Raw genomic sequence first — 21,008 nt, forward strand, 5'->3', positions numbered from 1 at the left:
AGCTTTAACATGGAATGCTATGGTAGATAGTTGTATGAAGTAGATCATTATGACATGATATGATTTTCAGCTCTTACATGTTCACTACACATTCTACTGTAGCACATCAACAACATGTCATCTAAAAAATGTAGTAATTTTACCGTGCAGGATAAATTAAATGAAGGGGAGAGAATGTGAACTGCAGATGAGATGAGAAATAGAAGTGAAGACCGGGCTTTGACCCAACAGCTGAATAGAATGATGTCTCCTATCAACTAATAAAGAGAGGGGGTGTGCACATGAAAAATGTTTTCTGCAGCATCTGAGGACTCAGGAAGTCAACTCACACATTAATCTCACATTAGCTGCACATGCACACACACACACACACACACACACACAGAGGTGCAGGTATTGTATCCAGCTGCACCTCTTTCTTTTCCCATGAGTTTTATCCTCTGCTGCTCTTTCCCATCCATCTATGTACACTCTCCTTTACATCTCGTTAGCACACCCCAGGAGTCAAAGGCACTCCCACTGCAAGTAAAGACCTTTTCAGTGCTGTGAAGATCAGAATGAATTGTTCAGAATTGTTCATCAGGCCTCTCCTTCACTGACTGCAACATGCACATGATTTAAAAGTAACAACGATGAACCACCAAAATGCCAGAAATATTGAATAACAAAATTAAATATATATAATAAATATTTGTAAAAACTTGTGTATTTTTATTTCTTTATGATAGACGCATATTGCCTTTACTTCCGCATACTAGTTACTAGTACTATAAAAGCTATAACAGTCCAATAACATGTATATGAAACTATAAATCTGGCAGAGGGGACGTCACTTTCAAAGATTAAACAACATAGACTCCATTTGGAAAACAGGACATTTTTATATTTTCCCCCCATCAACCATGGTTGATGTCAATATAAATAAGCCATGGATCTCTTTCTCTTCTCCTCTACTCAGCATATTCTCAGTATCTTCAGCTTGCCTCCTCTCAGTCATGCACATCACTACATTGCCACTTACCGCGGATGTAGATGCAGAAAGAAATTCAAATGTCCAAATCTTTCCTTATTCTGAAGATGAAAAATATCACGGGTCCTTTTTCTATTCTTTCTCTTAACATACTCACTGAGCCTGTTTTAACGGTGTGCACTCAGCTAGGTGGGCGTGCTAAAAAGGACACAAAGAGCTGTGTCAGACAGAAGTATGTATAACTGCTGTTTCAGCCCTCTCTATCTACTGATCACTCTCTAACACTGCCAGCACTTACATTACATAGCCTTCTTTATGTCATGGTTCTGTCCTATAATCAGGTCCTGCCCTTGGTTTCCCCCTGTTACTAAGTTCGCTCCACTCTCTCCCACTCCCATGTCATGTTCTCCCACACACCTGGCCACTCCCCTCTTGCGTTTTCCCTTTCTCCACTCCTCCTGATCAACTCAGCAAACTGTCCTAATTCTACACCTCAGTTGTTCAAAGCATATATAAGGATAAAAGAATGGGGCCCTTCGTGCTAAGAAACTGAACTACTCCTCTTTCTGGTGACCAGATGAACAGTATTCACCTCGGTGTGTTGTCCAGTCGACATAAAGTGCTGACCTTGGTCTCTGCATGCAACCAGAGCCTGGTTCTGCCTCACCCAGAGTCCTATTTTATGAGATCACATCCCACTCAGGGAGAGAAGGCTTAAGGATGGAGGGCAGACTATAGCTGAGTAGCTGTCTCAGGCTGCTGCAGTGCCAGTTCAATAATCCACAGACAGACATATAGATAAAAGTGGAGGCCTGAATGAGGTCGGTTTAGTTCAATATAAACGATGGACAGCCAGGTCAACACTTCTCCTGTCACCCTAACTGTTGTATAACATAATCAAGTTTTAATAACATCGCATCAAGCTTGTTGTGTTCATCAAACCAGAAAAAGACTTAAAGTAAATATACCACAGGTTGAAGAGACTCAAATATTGTAAACTGAAAATATTGTCAAAGGACTGTGCAATGTTGGACTGAATGTGTGAAGGTAAAATACTCTGTCAGTGAGTTAAACTAAATAAACAATTTTCTTCTATTGTTCAATATATATATATATATATAATGGCCTGTCTTGATTAAAAAGAAACAGAAACAAATAAGAAATTGTGTTAAAATGTCACAATGACAAAGACTCAATAGTGATATCTAGTGGTTACACACAGAACTACACTCACTAACAAATGAGCATCAGCACACGTACTAGGTCTCAGTGATTCAGTGACAGATAAGAGAGTCTATCATCATAGATCGTGATTAGAAAAGTTACAAATATGAAATATGATTTCAGCCGTGCTGCTCAATCCAAGCTTTACCTCAAAAGAAAACAATCACATAAACCTTAAATGATCAAATTGCAAACATTTAGAAATTAGTCAGGTCACAGAAATCAGTCTAGCAGTCTGCTATAAATCCGTTGGAGAGGACTCCCACAGCTGTATGTGGTCCATATGTTCAATAAATGCTGCAGTGGGTGGGATTTTCATGACCACCTCATCTCACTAGCAGTAGTCAGACGGCTCATTTCATTAATCTTTTTCACACTCAATACTCCATTCATGGGAACGGCAATATTCAATAAAGACCTACGTGATGAGAAATATTTTTTTAGAACTTGTGCATTCAATCTGTTATTAAACACACAGTATGGTAATTGAAGTGTTAGGTTATTCAGAGTTCAGACAATTTACTTGAAGGAATACACTCACTGCCCACTTTATTAGGTACGGCTGTACAATCTAATGCAATGCAATTCAGCTAGAGTGCTTTATAACTTGAGGTGTAATATTTTGGCCCCGTTATTTATGTAAACAGAGGGACCAAAACATTATAAACACCTCTTCATAAAATGCATCCCAGTACGACTTCACCACCCACTATGATCTCAATAATAAAAATATTATAGAATTATCACCTTTCTGACAGTTTCAACCAAAATATTAAATTACAATTTAATACAAGTAGACTTCTTTGCAGAGCTGCTGTACTGGATTGTATTAGATCATACAGATGTACAGTACACAGAGCCAGATTCCACAGCTACAAGCATTGGATCACGCAAATTAAGCTGACAAATGTGTATAAATAAAAAAGGTGATAATAGGTGTAGGGAGTTTACACACTGGCTGCTGGTATCAGATCATGGCACCGTTCCCTGTTCTTACAAGATCATGGAGCACAGAGAAATAACAATTATGTTCAAGGTCATCTTGTACTTGACAAGTTGTTTTCTTCCTTGACTTGATTTCTACCAAGCAATTCACACAAAAACACTTCTTATGCATAGAAACACACTGTTAGGTGGATTCTATATTTTTACAGATAACATGTTTTTTGACCACCTGGTAAATTTAAGTCTAATATTGACACTCAGCTTTATCAACTGAGATAAATATCTGGTTCTTTAGCTGCTCATTGAACCACTTTGGGCACCAGCCAGTGGCTAACTTTGCTTTTTAATGCTGGACAAGACGTGTAAAAAGGGTTTGTCAGAGCTTGTTTGCTAAAACAAAACATAACTGCATGCTAAAGCTGAAAGCAACACGAATGAAATAGACAAGAGTCAGTCAAAACAACAAAACCAAAAAACTGCCCTTATATAAGAAATTGTTTTTGGCTTAAATATTCCTCGTCTGTGAGTTTTGTTCATACGAGAGTTCCACGTGAGATTCACTAAACTCTCTTTACTGCACTCTCGGTTCATGAGATTTGAGGAATATGACATGTAAAGTTGTCTGCTCATTTGTGGTGAAGTTTTGTTCACAGAAATGTCACAGAAGAGTAAAATGAAGATGAATTTCAGCCTGCAGAGCCTCATGTCTGCTGTCATGAGGAGGCCTGTGCGTCACAAATGCAAAATGATACGTGCACATTTCTAGGAGACACCACAGGATTTGACCATGAGCTGGTTTTGATGAGTATTCGACGCACTGGGTGGATGAGTTCAGGTTTCATACTACAGCTGGTTTCATTCCCAAAAGTTGCACATTGTGTTGAATTGAACTGACATGAACAAGTGCTCTTTAGCAGTTTAACAACTAAGTAATATACAGTACTTCTCATACAATTTCTAACTTTTACCAGGTGGTCATACTTACACCGAAACCAAAGTGCTTATTGTCTAGATGCTATTTAACAAATTTAAATCTCTGAAGAAAATAATATTTCTATATAATATGTTATTCTCTTTGTGGCTGCTAACTAACCACTTCTTTTCTCACTCGTCTGGAGAGATGAGAACAGTGTGGGACCTGGATCTCTCTGCAGTGGCTCCAGTCACACTCAGCTGACAGAATGCGGCACAAAGAACTGCCATCTGAATTCAATCAGAGTGAGTCTACAAACACTTTCGTTCCTTCAGAGAGGCAGCTGTAATTACTCAGGTGCAGAGCTTCCTTCTTTAAGGAAATATACAAAGTGATGAATGACAGATAAAGAGTCTGCTGTCATTCTATAAAACATGTTAGGATCTTTGTCAGCTGTTTTTTTTTTCATACTGATCTGCAGTAGCCTACATTATTATATCATCTTACAGTTACCCATATCATAGGAAATCTTTAGGTTCACTGTGTAATAACATTAAACCAGTGTTACCTTGTCTCAATCTGCCTCTTCTTCTCCACACTGGAGAGCTGCACCTCATCAACCGGCTGTGTTTCATGATGTGCCGTGTCAGTCCCCTGACCAAGGGGCAAACAGCTGCAACAGCAGGTCCCCATCCCGACTCTGGCATCTCCCCTGTCCTGTACCTGCTCTGACTCCTGCTCCAGCTCCGACTGGTCAACCTGCTAAAGCTGGCTCGACAGTGAGTGACTCATTCTAGATAATGTATATCATCACACAGAGCACTCCTCAGGCCCGGTGCTCCTAATATATTCATTCAGTGAAGGTTCTTGGGTTAAATATTGCCTGATGGAAAGCTTTCGTTCTGTTCTGCAGCACAAAAGCCCACTGTACCAGACTCTCAATCTACTCTTTGTTTTCAACATCTTTATCCAGTCCATTGCTTTGACCTTTAACTCTGTTTATAGGCCCTGACAGTACTTTACAATGTGTATTGTTTAACTGTCACAAGCTTTAGGATAAGTCACCGCCGACATGATATTGACAAGACACCTCTGTTTATAAAATGGCCTCAAGGTTCATAACACCAAGCAGGCATGGGGAGAAGATAAATGTGCAAACATAATCACTGCACACATTTAAAACATGGTACAAGGCTGTGACGATAATGACATAAATCCCCCTACAGAGGTGAAAGGACTCGTCTGACTTGCTCTCTCGTCTGCAGCCCATTTACAATTGCTAGGCCATGAATCCCAATATCTATTTCTGCATCCCTGCATCTGCTGCTGAAGCTGCAGAGGATGCATGTGCACAGGATTTATGATTCATGCTTCACGGCAAGGTTGCGACTCAATGCGTGTCTGTTATAGGGAAAATGAGTGTTTTTAATGCCCCATGCAATCTGCGTCTGTGTGTGCGTTCTCTCTTTGCTTCACTTTGGTAATATGTGGTGCAAGGACTGGCAAAGGAGTACAGCACCATGCTCTATTCCCTTGAAATTAAAATGCATTTAACCTGTCCATTCAGTATTTTAATTCCCTGCACAGCGTAAATGGTGCAATGATGGAAAAATAAGCAATCCGAGAGTTTGTTAAAAACGCTGATGCAACAATGAGCCAGATGGAGGACATCATGTTTTGAGCTCATTTGATAATCTGATAATTTCATGAGAAAGTACAAATAAAATGCATGATGTTATTGCCTCAGCCACAGAATAATAATCCTTTCCAAACCTGCAGCAACCTGCAGAAAGTGAACAAAACATTTGGCTGCAATATGGTACCACTGAGTCTGCGCTCAATTTGTTAGTATTTCTACAATTAAGTCTCCTGTCATACTAATAATGCCCTAAAAATCTAAAATAGTTTGGAAAGATAAGGCAGAAATAATCTGATCCATCAGGACTTTGGCTGTCAAGAATGACTGTTTGCTGCTGAAGGTCACTGTCTCGGTAAACAGCTTGAGGGAAAGTTGAGAGACACTGAACTCTGTTTACACACAAGCTCACATGGAGTCTTCAGATGTGATGATATTTGAGCCAAATAATGAATAAATGTTACCTTGTTGTTAGAAAACAGACTACACATAAATATATAAAGTGCCTCAAAGTGCAAAGGTTATTTGAGGCACTTGTGCCTAATTTATGATGTATCTTTTTTTGGCAATGATGTTTTGAGGTATAGATTTGCTGTGCTTGCACAAACACAAAGATTCATTAAGCGCGCCTTAAGATAAGGGCCTGTAGGGATGCTAAACTTCTTCTTCTTCATCATCCCCTACAAAAACACCCTGCTTCAAAACTCCCAGAACATCCCGTAGCTAATTAACTCACACAGCCCTGATCAACTTGTCCATTAGTTAAAAATGCGAGCACAACCTAAAACATAGCAAGCAGCTGGAGAATGGGAAGATAAACACTTTATCTCAAGCATCAGAGTTAACAATAAAATATTGATGGGGTTATTACATCAGATGAGTAGATGAAAGTGATATATGAGTTCTAGTGTGGGTATCAAACAGTTCTTCCTGGTCTGTCTCACAGCACTGGAAGTCCATTCAACAATGTGAACTGTGTCCTCAACAGGACACCATTGTGCTTCACCGGGGTCATTTTTTCCCCTCTGGGAGCTATAGTGTTGCACTTTTACTATGCTCAGTGAATGAGTAAACCCACCTGAACTCCCACTTTTAATTAAGAGTTACTTAAACACAAATACTATTAAAAGTTGAATGGATGCTTAACTTTGCTGTAATAGCTGTAACATTATATAGTGTGTTATCTCATTTGCACATGTCAGGTAACATCCTTGTTGCTAAATATTACTGATCCAGATTCATTAGATGTGTGGACCCTAACACAGACCTGCATGACTTGATGTGCACAGACCTCTTTCATCTGTACCACATTATCTATAGGGATTGAAATGGGGTGATGTTAAAAGATGATTTTCAAAATGGGTCACTTCCTTGGAGATCTGCCAAAAGTATGACAGCCAGACACACACTATTTCAATCTGCTGCCACAGATGACAGCAGACCTTGCCTATTCGTTTAGATAATATTCTCCTCCAATTTCCACAACTCAGTGTACTGACTTCTTAATGTCAGAGTGTCTGTACTGTTAACTATATTTAAACTATATTTCATCATAAATAAATCCTACTTAGTTTGAGCTAAGGCACTTTGGGCCACACTGAACATAATAGCGGCAACCATTAATCATAATTCAGGTCTGTAGGCCACAGGCTGGCCTACAAAACACGATGTAAATAAATGTGAGTTTTGCCACAGCGGCAGTGTCTGAACAATCCCTCCTTTGTCCAACTCAGCTAAATTCCACCATCAACACACAACCACGTCTACCCACTGTTGTCACGACAGCACCATGTGGCAACGGTAGCAGCGTTTGTTGCTTGAGTTTGTTGCTCTGTGCTTCCTGGACGGCTAAGAAATGAGAAGAAAAGCGGGATCGACAGCAGCAGACTGAGCCAACTTGCTGTGTGCTAAAAAAAATCTGATTGTCTGGTTCAAGCGAGTCTGTTGTTTAAAAATTACAGTGTGGGATCAAATTCATATCCTGGATCAAAAAAATAATCTCACCTAACTGAGTGCTGATAGTGGTTATCCCATTTAGAATAAAAGGGATTTATAAAATACAGACTTGTGGCCAAACTAAAAACTAACACTTGTGACAATAATGGTCTTAAATGGGACACCATCTCCAATTTTTGGAGAAATAAACCCACTGAATGTTAACTATTTGTCCGCAGTGTTGTAGCTTTGCCAGCTAACATTAATAACTACAGCTATCTTGCTGTTATGATATTACTAGAAGCTAAGCTGTTTTACTCTTTCATTTGCCAAACCAACTCATTTTTATTAGGAAATTGGTAATAAATCAACCACACCTGTGTATCCTCCTTTGCAGCTGAGTGCTGGAGCAAAAAGCCAGTCAAGCTTGACAAATGTGACGCTTACTATAAAAATAACCTGCTGATACATGAGACAGACAACTGGCATCATCTATGTCTCCAATAAATTAAATAAAACAGCCAAGATAAAGTCAAAGCAAAGGCCACTGCAGAGTGCATGACCTTTTTGAGCCCTCAGGTGGCATTAGGTGAGGAACTGTCATGCTGCTGTAATGAATATACCTACATGGGCTTGTGACTAATTTAGAAAACCATTGTCACTTGTCACAACACAGTCTGCAGCTGATGCGACCTGAAACTCTATTATGCAAGAAGAAAGCCATACACCAATTCTGTGCAGAAACCAAAAGACCAAGACACGTCAGACCACGTGTCTGTGGCATCTGTGTCTATGGCATTGGTGACTTAATGAAAACAACTAACCAGCAGTTTTACCTTTTTTGTTTACACACCAAGGCAACACGGACAAATGTAATCTGTGCTCACAATACGCTGAATAGAACAGGGGAACAGTTTTAGGGTGTTCCTGTCCACAGTTTCCAAGAAATAAGTCCTGAAAGACAAAGAAAAAACAGGGAGCACGAGCAAAACAGGATCCTTCCACCAAGCCAAATGGGCAACAAGTGGTCCACTGATTTAACAGCCTTGACATTTAGGCTGCCATATATCACACAACTTCACTGCTGCATTGTTCTCGCTTCTTACTGAGAAAGTTAGTGAACCAGGGAAACACAAAGTCCGCCTTTATTCTGCACACAATGTAAGAGTCGGCCACAACAAATTTGTTAGTTGAAACCGTGTTGTGTGTTTCTCTTCACGGCCCACATCTCTGGATGTCCATTTGTTTGACCCCGTGTAACCTCTAAGTTGTAGTGTAGTAATTAGTTGTTTTTTATAAAACAACATGATTTATATTTCTAAGTAGAGCAGATATTTGGGAAATGAATGAAAATTCAAGTGTTTGTACTGTTATTTCCTGCTGCAAAGCACTGGATGTTGCTGAGACCTACTGGTGTCAGACCTCACAAAAACTGCAACTGCAGGGATATAAAATCTCCATCCAGACCTTCTGTCTGGAACAAATGTTGGTGTCCGATTGGTTTGATTTTCTAGCTGACCTCGTGTCCCGGTTTCTTTCACAGTAACCACCTGATATAGTGTAGACTGACGATGAAAATGCACACAGGTCTTGACATTGCATCTACAGCAACACGTCCCCGTACCTTTCCCATTTCGTTACCACATGCTGCGCTTCAATATGTGGGAAGGACATGAACATCTGACAGAAAAGAACTTCACAGCGTCGGCTGTGACTTTGGAAATTCTGCCCTATCTGCTTCAATAATGCAATTATGCCATACATCTCTGTCACCACATGGTCACACCCCTCTCTCTCTCTCTCACACACACACACAGGAGGCTGTACACCTATCTATTAGAGGGACTAGAGGTCCTGCATGGAGCATGTGAGGAGAATTTTAATAGCCTTCTTCCTGTCCTGCCAGTCTGTGCCACTTTCCATTCACAAAGGCACACACAGATAATTGGTTTTTACCTATCAGGTCACACCTGATGTGCCTTGTTCATCCACATGTCAGTGTGTTTCTGCCAACAGCTGTAGATAAAAGAGTGTTTACAGGATGGCCTTGTTTTGTTTTTAACAGGGTTTGATTGCAGTTCCAACACGTGAGAAGTGCACAGTGACATAAGAAACGACAGGAGTAGAAAATCCCTTCCACACACAGCACTTTAAAACCAGACAACCAGCTAATAGGATCCAATTGTGCACGGCTGAAGCAATGCAACAGGGCTCATGAGCCACTCACTTGATGAAGTAGCTGGCTCCTTCGTCCGTGAATCCCTCTTCCCATCCTCTCGGCAAGTCTGTAACACGAACAAAAAGAGAAAACACACTGAACAACACACTGCAGCCTTAACACACGTCTCCACAAATGGTGCTCATCGGACGCGTACCTGACCGGATCATGTGCCCGGAGTTAACGGGCTCTCCAGTGCGCGGATGTAGCCAAGTGGTGCTACGAGTTGTATCACTGCAAGAAAGACACCTGTTACTGGACGGTGATAAAACAACACAAATCCTGCACACCGCCTTCACATGGACTCGTAAAGTACCAAGTGTTGATCGGTAAAAGCCGCTCACTTGATAAAGAAGACCCGGCCATCTCTGCAAACTCCATACGACCAGTGGTCAGGTAGAGTGTCCCGTCCGAGAGGTGCCGCCATGATCTCTCCTCTCCGCAGACTTTTCCCAGGGATCCCAGATAATACCACCGCTAGGGCTGCATACTTTTAAAGGGGAAGAATACCACACAGGGCGTCAGGCTCGCTGCGAGGCTCCTATTCTGTGTGCTGTTGTAGTTGTTGTAATGTGAGCAGACGGAAACGCGTTAACCTGTTCCCACAAGCAGCAGCAGCAGCAGCAGCAGCAGCAGTCTGGTCTGCATGATGGTAACAAAGCGTGGAGCTCACTGCAGACAGCAGCAGGGTGTAGCCCCGAGGGTGTAGTGGAGGTGCACTGGATCCTAGCCTTTCACTTCAGTGATTTTTAACACATAAGTACAACAGAACATAGAGAAACATCTAGTTCCTAAAGTGTTATGAAGTATAATTATCTCTTTTCAGGAAATTTTTTTTTGTTTGTTTTTGTAAGAAACAGATGAGCTGTGTCTGAGGGGATATTGAATTAATTTACAACTTCATTTTTAGCCAGCATTTCTTTTAGTTGGGAATATAAATTAGGAATATTTGAGAGTGACACTGTCAAACAAGAGAAAGTTGGTAGCAAACAAGGATTAACTTAAAAAGAAAAGGGCAACTAGGTGAGTCTTCGGCAGAGGGACTGCCTACCGATGTCTGGCTAATACCTATACTGTGTTTTCAGCTGGGTTAGGATCAGCTGACTGTGAAGGCCAAAGCATATGATTCAGGTCATTTCCATGCCCATCAGACCGTCAACTGACCCCTCATGCCCTATGAGTGTCATCCTGGAAGAGAGAACCCCCTTCATCATAAAAATATTTCATCACAGGTGATCACTCACAACTTTTTATTGATTTGCAGTGACCCTACCCTCTAAAGGGAGTAGTGGACCCAGACCACGCTGGTAAAGTGCCCCCTACAGCACAGCACTGGACACTGGATCCCTTCACTCCAGGGCACGTGTGTTTAGATCTGCACCACTCTCTCAATATACGCCACACATGCTTTCCCAGTTGTTGAGAGTGGAATGACTCATCTGACCGGCACCAGCAGTGTCTTTAGTTTTTGCAACACTGAACTCTCAAATGTGCATTTATCTTTGTAATGAGGGGTTTATGCAGTGCAATCCAATAACCCTCTCTGTGTAATTGTCGATGAACTGTTCTTGCTGACACAGTCTGATCACGTTCTGCATTGACATTCTCACTCACGTGAGGAAGAGGTTCTCTCTTGTTATTCCTAACAAAAAAAAACAAATGCGTTAGCATCTCATTAATTTGCCACCAACCACTGACGTCTTTCCCAAAGATCTTAATGCAGATGTCACTTTATTCACTTGTTGACAAGTTGAGAAGTGACTGAATCTCCTGCATCCCTTCTAAAAATGTTATTTCAAGGCCTCTCTTGGTACCTTCATCCAAATTCAATCTAATCCATTGAGCCTGTTCAGCATTTCTAAACATGTAAGAAAGCATGAGTGAATGTGAATCAGTGTCAATTGTTTAATTGTGCCATCCAGTGCACCATGCAGTGTGGAAGCATCTGGCTTTGTTACGTTCCTCCATTCATTTATTCAAGTTGAATAATTTGTACACATAACAACATTTGAGAGTTAAATTTAAGATATTTTTGTGTGGTGTGGTTTTGTGTCTTGAGATAAAGACACAGTACAGCTGAGAGAAGGTGTGTATAAAAATGCTACTGTCTGTGTGCGTGGAGCACAGCCTGACTCCATGTGTGTCCCTGTGCATAAATTGTACAGGAAGCTTTAGGTGAAGTTTATCCGTCTCACATCACCTTCACTGCAGTCACGCTTTGAGGACAATGAGCCTCCCTGACCATGACACATTACAATAATGCTTACACTGCATCAAAGAGACCTGCCCAATTTACCAATGCTGCCATAAATTTCACTTGAGCTACAAGAGCGCAGGTAATGTTCAAAGTCACAGCGGTGTTGACACAGGAGTTATTTTGCTGAGCATCGAACGCTAGGAGACAAACAGCAAGGTTTAAATTCAACGCGATGTGCTCAGTTAAACAAATATGTGCTTTAATTCGGGCAGCAAAATGTGTCCAATAACTATAGAAAAAATAACAGAACAGAAATACATACTGTAAAATGATACAGCAATAATAATAATAGAGAAATACAGCAACACTAAGTCAGACTTAGTGAGGCGTATAACAGTAACTCTTCTGTGTCCAATGTGAAAGGAAACATCAGCAGGAAAAGAGCAACACACTGACAACCATATAAAGGTCTGATCTCTGATTCCCTTTCGGGGAGACTTTGTTGAAACACTGTTTGAAGGCACCGTTCATCAGAGACAGACAAAACATTTCCTGGAAAAACATTAGTACAGCTTCTTTGCTCACATCAGTTCAGTGTAAACTTTGCAAAGTCTTATCTGCTTTACAGGAAAGGTTAACAAAACAAAATCGTTTTGTGTTCACATAGCACTGAAAAGTTTGAATACAACACTGACAAATTATATGTAGGGAAGTTTAGAAACAGAACAAATACCACCAATAGCTTCTATGCCGTTTGGATTGTGTTCAATGAACTCACTCAACAACCTAGTTTGCCAAATGAAGCACAGGGTAGCTGGAAACCATACCTGCTACAATTTAATCAACTGACCTCAACAGTCAGCGGCTCTTATTTGACCTTGTTATTATTTATCATCCTTTCTACTACACATACACTTACTTCTAGATACTAATTTCAACACAAAAATCCGCACAGTGTTGATGCGCAGTCCAGTGCAGCGCTGCAGTATAACTCTGCTGCTTCTGCTGCTGATTCCTGCCTCTTGGCTGCCAGAGGCTCACAATGCAGCAAGGTGACTCAATGTTATTGTCTTCTCCTCAGAGAGCCCCCTCCTGCTGAATCACGGATTCCTAAAGGTGTTGAGCAGAAAATATAATAAAGATTCTCTTGTGATTTTGAGATCTTCAGTTAAGAGTACTTTAGAAACTGTCTGGCAAATGCCCACATAGGAAATCAATGCCATCTTTATTTGAACTGCCTTTTTTCTCAAATTATCCCTTTATTGCAGCACAGCAAGGTCTACAGCACGGTAACCTAACTCACAGTGTAAAGTCATCTTTAGACAACAGTGGTCTGTTCATTATGCAACACATTTAATCATCATATGGTAGTCGTTTATAAAGAAATTGTGATTGTCCCCATCTGCTGGAGCTTTCTTTCACTTACCATGTTAGTTATGATTAAAGACAATGATTAATTGCCTTCCAGTCCATTGAACTATTACACTGACATTTAGGGCAGGGATGTTATTTTAGTCATAAGCCAACCGAACCAGATATAAATTAGATTCATTGCCTTGCTGTACCTGCCAAGACACATAAAAAGTATTTTTGTGTATTTATATTGTAGTCATAGCTCCAGCATTTTCTCTTGAATGATTTTTTTCATTGTTTATAATAAAGAAAAATGAACAGAACAACTGCTGCAGGTCAACACTGATCATAGTTTTTAGTTGGTTTTAATCGTGCACTCATTAACTCCTGTGCCTTCAAGCATATTTGACCAGTTAAACTAAGCCTGTACAGATGTACAGCAGTAATGGACTCAGCCAATATATCACAACAGCGAGCTCTGCTGGAGAGATGGGAGCTCAGCATGTGATTCTGCACATGGACTGAGGATAATCGACTTCTCTGCCTTTGCTGTGTGAATCCTTGTGGTTATGGTTACACCAAGGGCATAAAATAATACTATATAATATATAATAATATAATATAATAATGTCATTAAAAAGTGCTACACATTGGACCCACAATTCTGTTTTCATCAGCCTGTAAAATGAATATTGCACTGACAGAGATGTCACCATCTGTAAGTACAGCTGCAAGGTCCCAGGTAAGACCTCCCTGTGAGGGGTGAGAGGTGGACTGGAGCCTTTAATCACAGACTGCTGTTTCCTGTGTTGAGGGGGAAAAGAGACAGGGTTTTAGTTACTCACCCTTTACTTCTGCAGAAACTAGAGGAATACAAAATCAATTTTTAGGCTGGTTAGTAACAGTTTCAAAGTCACTGGTGCAGTGAAGCAATGGTATAAATGTTAACGTTCATATTGACTTTTTCACAGATAAAATATAAGAAAAACTAATGTGATGTGCATTATTGGTAGGGCATTTTACTGAAATATCTGACTGATAGGAAAAAGCTGAATTGTGCAAATTACTTGAAACTGAAATAGAAAAAGTAAGTACACATTGAGAGGACACTAGAAAACAGTTCCTATAAAAAAAAAAATAATAATACAGGAGATATGTCTTTTATGTACCCAGCTGGTTCCCGATCTTGTCTTTCTAAATGCGGCTTTCGATTCCAAGAAAGGCCCGCCCACCTGCTTCATCGTCATCTCGCCACGTACGATTCAATGCAACGCAACTTGCTAGTCCGTCTGACAGAAAGCTGAACTGACCAATGCGGTTAACGCTAGCACGTACGCAACCCACCGTGCTGACTAGCGAGTTAGCATCTGATAGTCCAGCTGAGAGGAAGCAACGGTGGTAAAGCAGAGTAGATGAGGTCTAGGAATCATAATAAAGTGAGTATAACAGTGACATACATGTGTTGTGCTTCTTAGTGAACCCTTTAACATCACCTTTAATGTCACGTTAGCTGCGCTGCTCACACTGACAGCACATTACATGAGTGGCTAGTTTTTTTAGGGCTTGATTGTCATTAGCTAGTTTGCTAACATTAACAGCATCCCCTCATATTGTTAGCCAGCCACAGTAAACACGCTATTTGTGTTAGAAAAGCTGATTGAATAAGAATCTGACAATTCAGAGACACGCTGATTGTTTATCTAAATATACTATATATTATAATATAAATAATGTTGTAATTCATAAGTTAAATAATTGTTCTCGTTTCCAGATGTGCTGGAGCCGGGCCCTTCTCACTGGCTGGGGGCTGGTGCTGGTCCACCTGCTGTGCCTAGAGGCAGTACCCATCAGCATAGATAAGACAAAAGTCAAAGAGCCCGAACCAAAGCCTGAAGAAACTCAAGCTAATGTGGTACTGATTTTGATCAATTGCTGATCTTTTTTTTTTTTTTAATCAAGCACAAATCCCATATGTGCCCTTCAGTGCATCAGCTACAGATGCTGTAGCTTTGTCAGTGCACAGGTTGGAGTCTCCGATGTTTATTTTAGAAAATGTTCATTATTTTAATGTTGAATATTGACAAATTGGCAGATATTTGTGGTCATCGTGGTGAAACAGTGTGGACCACTTGGACAAAGTGGTATTGTGTATGGCAGCTTGTAGAGCGCAACTTACATACATACTGTACATTATGACCATAACCTATCATTTCTCTAACATCTAGAGAGGGAATCTGTTACATAAGTCAGCAGACATTCATCAAACCACTGAAATAAATGATGATAATAATATATTAATTTATAAAGTAACATGATTAAAGAGCAAAGACCACAAAGTGATGATGATTGGATAATTACTGATTATGTTGTTGGTACTAGATCACACAGTTTTTACTGTAGGTAAAACATGACTTGTCACATTTTTTAGGACACTGGACTCCACTATGACCGCTACCTCAGGGAAGTCATCGATTTTCTAGAGAAAGATCAGCATTTCAGAGAAAAACTACACAACACAGACATGGAAGACATCAAGGTATCCTGCTTTTCTTTGGTATATTTATGTTAGCATGACTGGGAGCTTTCGGTAGGTCTGTATAAAGTAATAGTAAATGACTTTAACTTGACATATCCTCTGGAAGAATTATAGAATTAAATGTACTGCTATAAATCGAAATGCAAATAATATTAACATTTGTATCCATGTATAATACAGCAAGGTAAGCTGGCCAAAGAGTTGGACTTTGTCAGTCACCATGTCAGAACAAAACTGGATGAGTTGAAGAGACAGGAAGTGAACCGCCTCCGAACATTGATTAAGGCAAAGCAAGACATTGAAGGAGGGAACGGTATGCTGTACAGTACAATTTCAATTTCATTTATATTTATTTATAAATTTGATATTACAACTTAAGTTATATATATGTATTTATGTTGTCAATTAATCCCTGGATAGACATTGCAGTGGACCACCAAGCTCTGCTGAAACAGTTTGAGTACTTGAACCACATGAACCCACATACATTTGAGGTGGATGACCTGGATCGACTCATCAAATCGGTAAATTCCATTGTCAATTCATAAAAATGACATGTTAAAAGGGTATCACTTATTTAAGCCAGAGAGCAAACACACTTTTTACAGAAATTTTGTGTATTAGCATAGTGGAGTATGGTAGTAGAGGAATGTTAAAACAGGAGAACACACAACCACTTTATCTGTACTCTGAAAAATGGCCCAGGAAAAGCTAAATGTATATAGATGTGGAACAGTTTATTCAGTAGGGAAACCTGCAGTATTCTGCAACTAGGTTCCTTTGACCTACTTTTCATTATCAATAACTGTCAAAATGTTTTTCCCTACATCTAGGCCACTAAGGATCTGGAGAACTTTGACAAAGACAGACACGACGAGTTCAAGAGGTATGAAATGATGAAAGAGCACGACAGACGGGAACACCTGAAAACACTGGATGAGGAAGAAAGGAAGAAAGAAGAGGAGCACTATGAGGAGATGAGGAAGAAACATGCTGACCATCCTAAAGTCAACCACCCTGTAAGTTTGATCTAGGTCCACACAAATATTTTCTCTTGTATGTTGTTTTTCTTTCATTGTAATTCTAATGTGATTTTGCTTCAATGTTTCAGGGTAGCCAGAATCAGCTGAAGGAGGTGTGGGAGGAAGCTGATGGCTTGGACCCTGAAGATTTTGACCCTAAGACCTTTTTCAATCTGCATGGTAAAACTTTTACCAACCTGTGTCTGTTAAAGAATGGAAGGATACACACAGAAAATTGGGCATTTGTTCATCAATATATTTTCCTTTCTTCATAATGCAGACACCAATGGAGATGGCTTCTTTGATGAACAGGAATTGGAGGCATTGTTCACCAAAGAGGTAAAACCATAGCATCTAAGAGTTAGTGATGCTTCAGTGAATGATCTTATCACTGACTGACTGTGATTTCAGCTGGAAAAAATTTATGACCCAACAAACGAAGAGGATGATATGGTGGAGATGGAGGAAGAGAGGCTACGTATGAGAGAACATGTTATGAATGAGGTACTGTAAGTTACTATCACCACTTTATTTTACAACAAATCAACTGTGGATGTCAGTTAGAATTGAGACACCATGCTGCATAGATTTCCAGTGATGTTGCCTTCTTTAACTCCTTCACACGATTTTTAAAAGCTGTTCTTTATCCAGTGTATTGCTGCACTCACCTTATAGAAAAATTAAACTATGTATAAAGTCAGTGCACCTTTTTACAATAGTGCCACTAATAGACTTTAATTTTCTCTCTATTTGCTTTGAATACTTGTCAGTGAGTAGTAGAATATGTAGTCTTGGTATAAACCTCTGTGCCCTTGTCTTTGTCATAGGTGGATTCTAATAAAGACAGGCTGGTCTCGTTAGACGAGTTTATGGTTGCTACAAAGAAAAAAGAATTCTTGGAGCCAGATAGTTGGGAGGTGAGGCACAATAAATAACAATAAATCAATAACAACAATAAAAAAAAATGATTTGAGGAGAAATATTTAAAATGAATGGTGTTCCTCAGACCCTGGAGCAGAACCAGGCTTACACAGATGAAGAAATGAGGGAATTTGAGGAGCATCTCGCTCAGCAGGAACAGGACCTCAGCGAGAAAGCCATGGACCTCCAGAAACAGAGAGAAGAACTGGAGAGACAGCAGGAGCAGCTTAATGCACAAAAAATAGAGCTGCAACAGGTAAAGGGACATAAAACTGGTTTAACAGACTTGATACTGTAGATGTACTCTAAAAGTAACACTGTTTAAATCAAAACCAGATTCTGTAAGTTTACAATAAAATACTATAATAGATTTGTAGAGGTTCAAACTGAACAAGAAATTAAAGGTGGACTCTCACTGTGACTGTATTTTCTAAATTCCAGCTAACAGTTAATTTTCTTGAACTTCATTAATGTTTTATTAGAGCATGACATTACTGTAACTATCCACAGCACTGTGTGTACTTTAATAATATTTAAAAGAAAACCTTTGTTACAGGCAGTTGAACACATGGAACGGCTGAAATCACAGAAAATAGAACCTCCTCCAGAGATCGAAGGTGAGTGTTTGTTTATTGCGGCATTTTGTTTGTGTCATCATAGTTGAATTATTTATACAGGCTGACTTCTGAGAATGCTTCTTTGTTACGTTTGAAGGCAATGCTATACCGGAGATGCATCCAGTTGACCACCAAGAGGCCCAACCACAAGAGCATCACTTACCATCCCAATCTCCTCAAGACACACATCAGGACCCACAGATACATGAACAACATAATGAAGTCCAGGCCCAGCAAGTCGTGCCTCAGACACATCACGATCAGCCACCAGGCCACCAGGCTGAACAGGGCCATCAGAACCAGCCATAACATCACTGTTAAAACCGGAGCGTCCACAACCAGACTTATGCAGCACCTCCACTCCAGCGTGCAGAGGAACAGTCCCTCCTGAGTGTTAGGTCTCTTTAACCAGCATGACTTAGGCGTGTAGTGGACACTTGAGTTGAAGGAAAGTAGCACAAACGGAATCCCTGTTGAAAGTGTTTAAAAATAACTGTAATCTTTACTAATGGACGTACATTAGTAAAATGACCAACCAAGGAAGTACATCTTAAGATGTGCATACTCTTGTGGTGTTTTAATTACATGAAACAATCGAGAAAGTTTGGCCATGTGATAGGTTTGATCCAAGAACCTGTTGCATACATACAGTGCAGGTGATGAGGGAGATGAGGTGTAAAATGTAATTTTAATATTTTGAGTTAAATTTTTTGGCATTATTATCAGGATAATCCCACATTTCTTAAAAAAAGATAACATTATGATATTTTAACGAGAAATATTCTCATAAGTCAGGTTGTTCACAGTCCTCATACTTTTGTCAAGAGTTAATTTTACCAATTCTTTTGCTACTTTATTCTTGTTGCGGTTAACCTACAAACTGTTTACCTACCACAAAACAAAGGTTTCTAACAGTATAGTCTGAATTTCTTAGTTTTTTCAACTTCAAAAGTTGTCTGCTCTGCCTAACAACATATCAGGTACTGGACTGGCTATGTTTGGGCCACACTGCAGCTATTCTCTGCTGACTTTGACATTCAAATAAATAAAGGTGCTAGGTTCTTAAAACGAATATGAGTGTGAAATCACATACCCCAAATAACAAATATTACCAGAATTTCTTTACAACCCTAAGCCCACATTTCTGCAAATAAGAATTTGTAATGTTTCCAGAGTGAGCCAATGTTAAATTCATATACACTGCCCGTCCACCTTCTTCAGTGTCACAACATTTATTCCCTTTCAGGGTTGCATTAATGTTTCACCAAGATCTTGTATTGATGATGGGAGAGACGGACCGCAGCGCAAAGTCTTCTCCAGCACATCCCAAAGATTCTCAATGGTGTTAAGGTCTAGACTCTGTGGTGGCCAATCCATATGTGAAAATGATTGGTCATGCTCCCTGAACCACTCTTTCACAATTTGAGCTCAATGAATCCTGACGTCATCTTGATCCATTGTTGGAATAACCTGGTCATGCAGTATATTCAGGTAGTCAGCTGACCTCATTCTTTGAGCACATAATGTTGCTGAACCTAAACCTGACCAGCTGCAGCAACCAGTAATTACATCAATCTCCTTAGGTGTTTTCTTTGCTTGATTCATGCAGATAATTTGACCCTTCTGAAACAGATGAACATCTTTTCCACAACCACTCGATGTGTCTTCAGACGTAGTTGTTTAAGAAATGAGAAGCTACTCACTGCTTCAGTTAGAGTTAAATAACTTGGTGCCAGCTAATAAGCAGTAATTATCTAATGGGAAGCTCACATCTATTTGCCTACTTAAGGTGGTGTTTTGTTTTTTGACAGGCAGTGTATATGCTTTGTTTCACTTAACAGCACTATAACAATTGTAATTTTTGTCTCTTCATACACAAATGTGTATTTTTTATATTTATTTATGAGTTGATCCTTTTTAATTCAAAACGGTGGTGATGTTGCTCATTTTACAAGTTAGGGTGTAGATTTGAAATTCAACTGCTAGATTTCTTTAATTGGTTTAGTTCATTTCAAGATGAATTCATGGATAGATTTTAAAGAGCAGACCTCTGAGTCTGATATCACTGTGGTCACAGTAAGCAGCTGTATTTTAAGTGAGTCAAAGTGTAATATATATATATATATATATATATATATATATATATATATATAAAGCTTAGTTTGGTTTCCTTATTCTTTTCATTTTATTTGGCACATCAGCATAATTCGGTCTTATTTGAAAAATGGAATAACTTACATATTTCCCCCCACAAATGACCACTTTGGTGTAATTGCTGTGTTGGCCAGTTTGCTTTTGTCTTTCTTATAATGTAATGTTGTGGTTTATTATAGGTGGAAGACTGTGGCCATGGAAAATAGGTGTTGACAGCTCTGCCTTACTGTGGTTTTACGTTATACAAACATTTGACATGGAATAGATCCATTTTTTTTGCTGTGTCATCTGTTTTCTGTGTGACAAGTGTTCCTTTGAAACAATACTGCATCATAATTTGCACAAACTGTACAGGTGGTGTTTCTGA

At 39.7% G+C, this 21,008-nt stretch overlaps 2 protein-coding genes across 8 annotated transcripts in view; one reads left to right on the plus strand and one right to left on the minus strand.

Moving 5' to 3' along the window:
* Positions 1 to 10,447, minus strand: part of plekha7b (pleckstrin homology domain containing, family A member 7b) — a 53,751-nt gene extending 43,304 nt beyond the window's left edge. For 6 of the 7 annotated variants that reach the window (XM_026378416.1, XM_026378415.1, XM_026378413.1 and 3 more), the window contains exons 1-3: positions 10,186 to 10,447; positions 9,999 to 10,075; positions 9,851 to 9,908 (exon numbers count right to left, since the gene is read on the minus strand). In XM_026378416.1, the coding sequence (XP_026234201.1) occupies positions 9,851 to 9,908; positions 9,999 to 10,075; positions 10,186 to 10,268 (218 nt within the window). In that variant the 5' untranslated portion in view covers positions 10,269 to 10,447. The remainder of the gene's footprint in view (positions 1 to 9,850; positions 9,909 to 9,998; positions 10,076 to 10,185) is intronic. The other variant, XM_026378417.1, reaches the window with a different exon arrangement.
* A 4,303-nt stretch (positions 10,448 to 14,750) lies between these two features.
* nucb2a (nucleobindin 2a) lies at positions 14,751 to 19,206 on the plus strand. The gene is made up of 13 exons (XM_026378193.1): positions 14,751 to 14,827; positions 15,163 to 15,303; positions 15,820 to 15,927; positions 16,108 to 16,240; positions 16,348 to 16,451; positions 16,761 to 16,946; positions 17,039 to 17,129; positions 17,230 to 17,288; positions 17,361 to 17,453; positions 17,777 to 17,866; positions 17,956 to 18,126; positions 18,427 to 18,487; positions 18,585 to 19,206. The coding sequence occupies exons 1-13, from the start codon at positions 14,804 to 14,806 to the stop codon at positions 18,794 to 18,796; spliced, it is 1,473 nt and encodes a 490-aa protein (XP_026233978.1). The 5' UTR covers positions 14,751 to 14,803; the 3' UTR covers positions 18,797 to 19,206.
* Positions 19,207 to 21,008: the final 1,802 nt, after the last annotated feature.

The sequence above is a fragment of the Anabas testudineus genome, chromosome 3 (assembly GCF_900324465.2).
Source record: "Anabas testudineus chromosome 3, fAnaTes1.2, whole genome shotgun sequence".
Classification (NCBI taxonomy): Eukaryota; Metazoa; Chordata; class Actinopteri; order Anabantiformes; family Anabantidae; genus Anabas; species Anabas testudineus.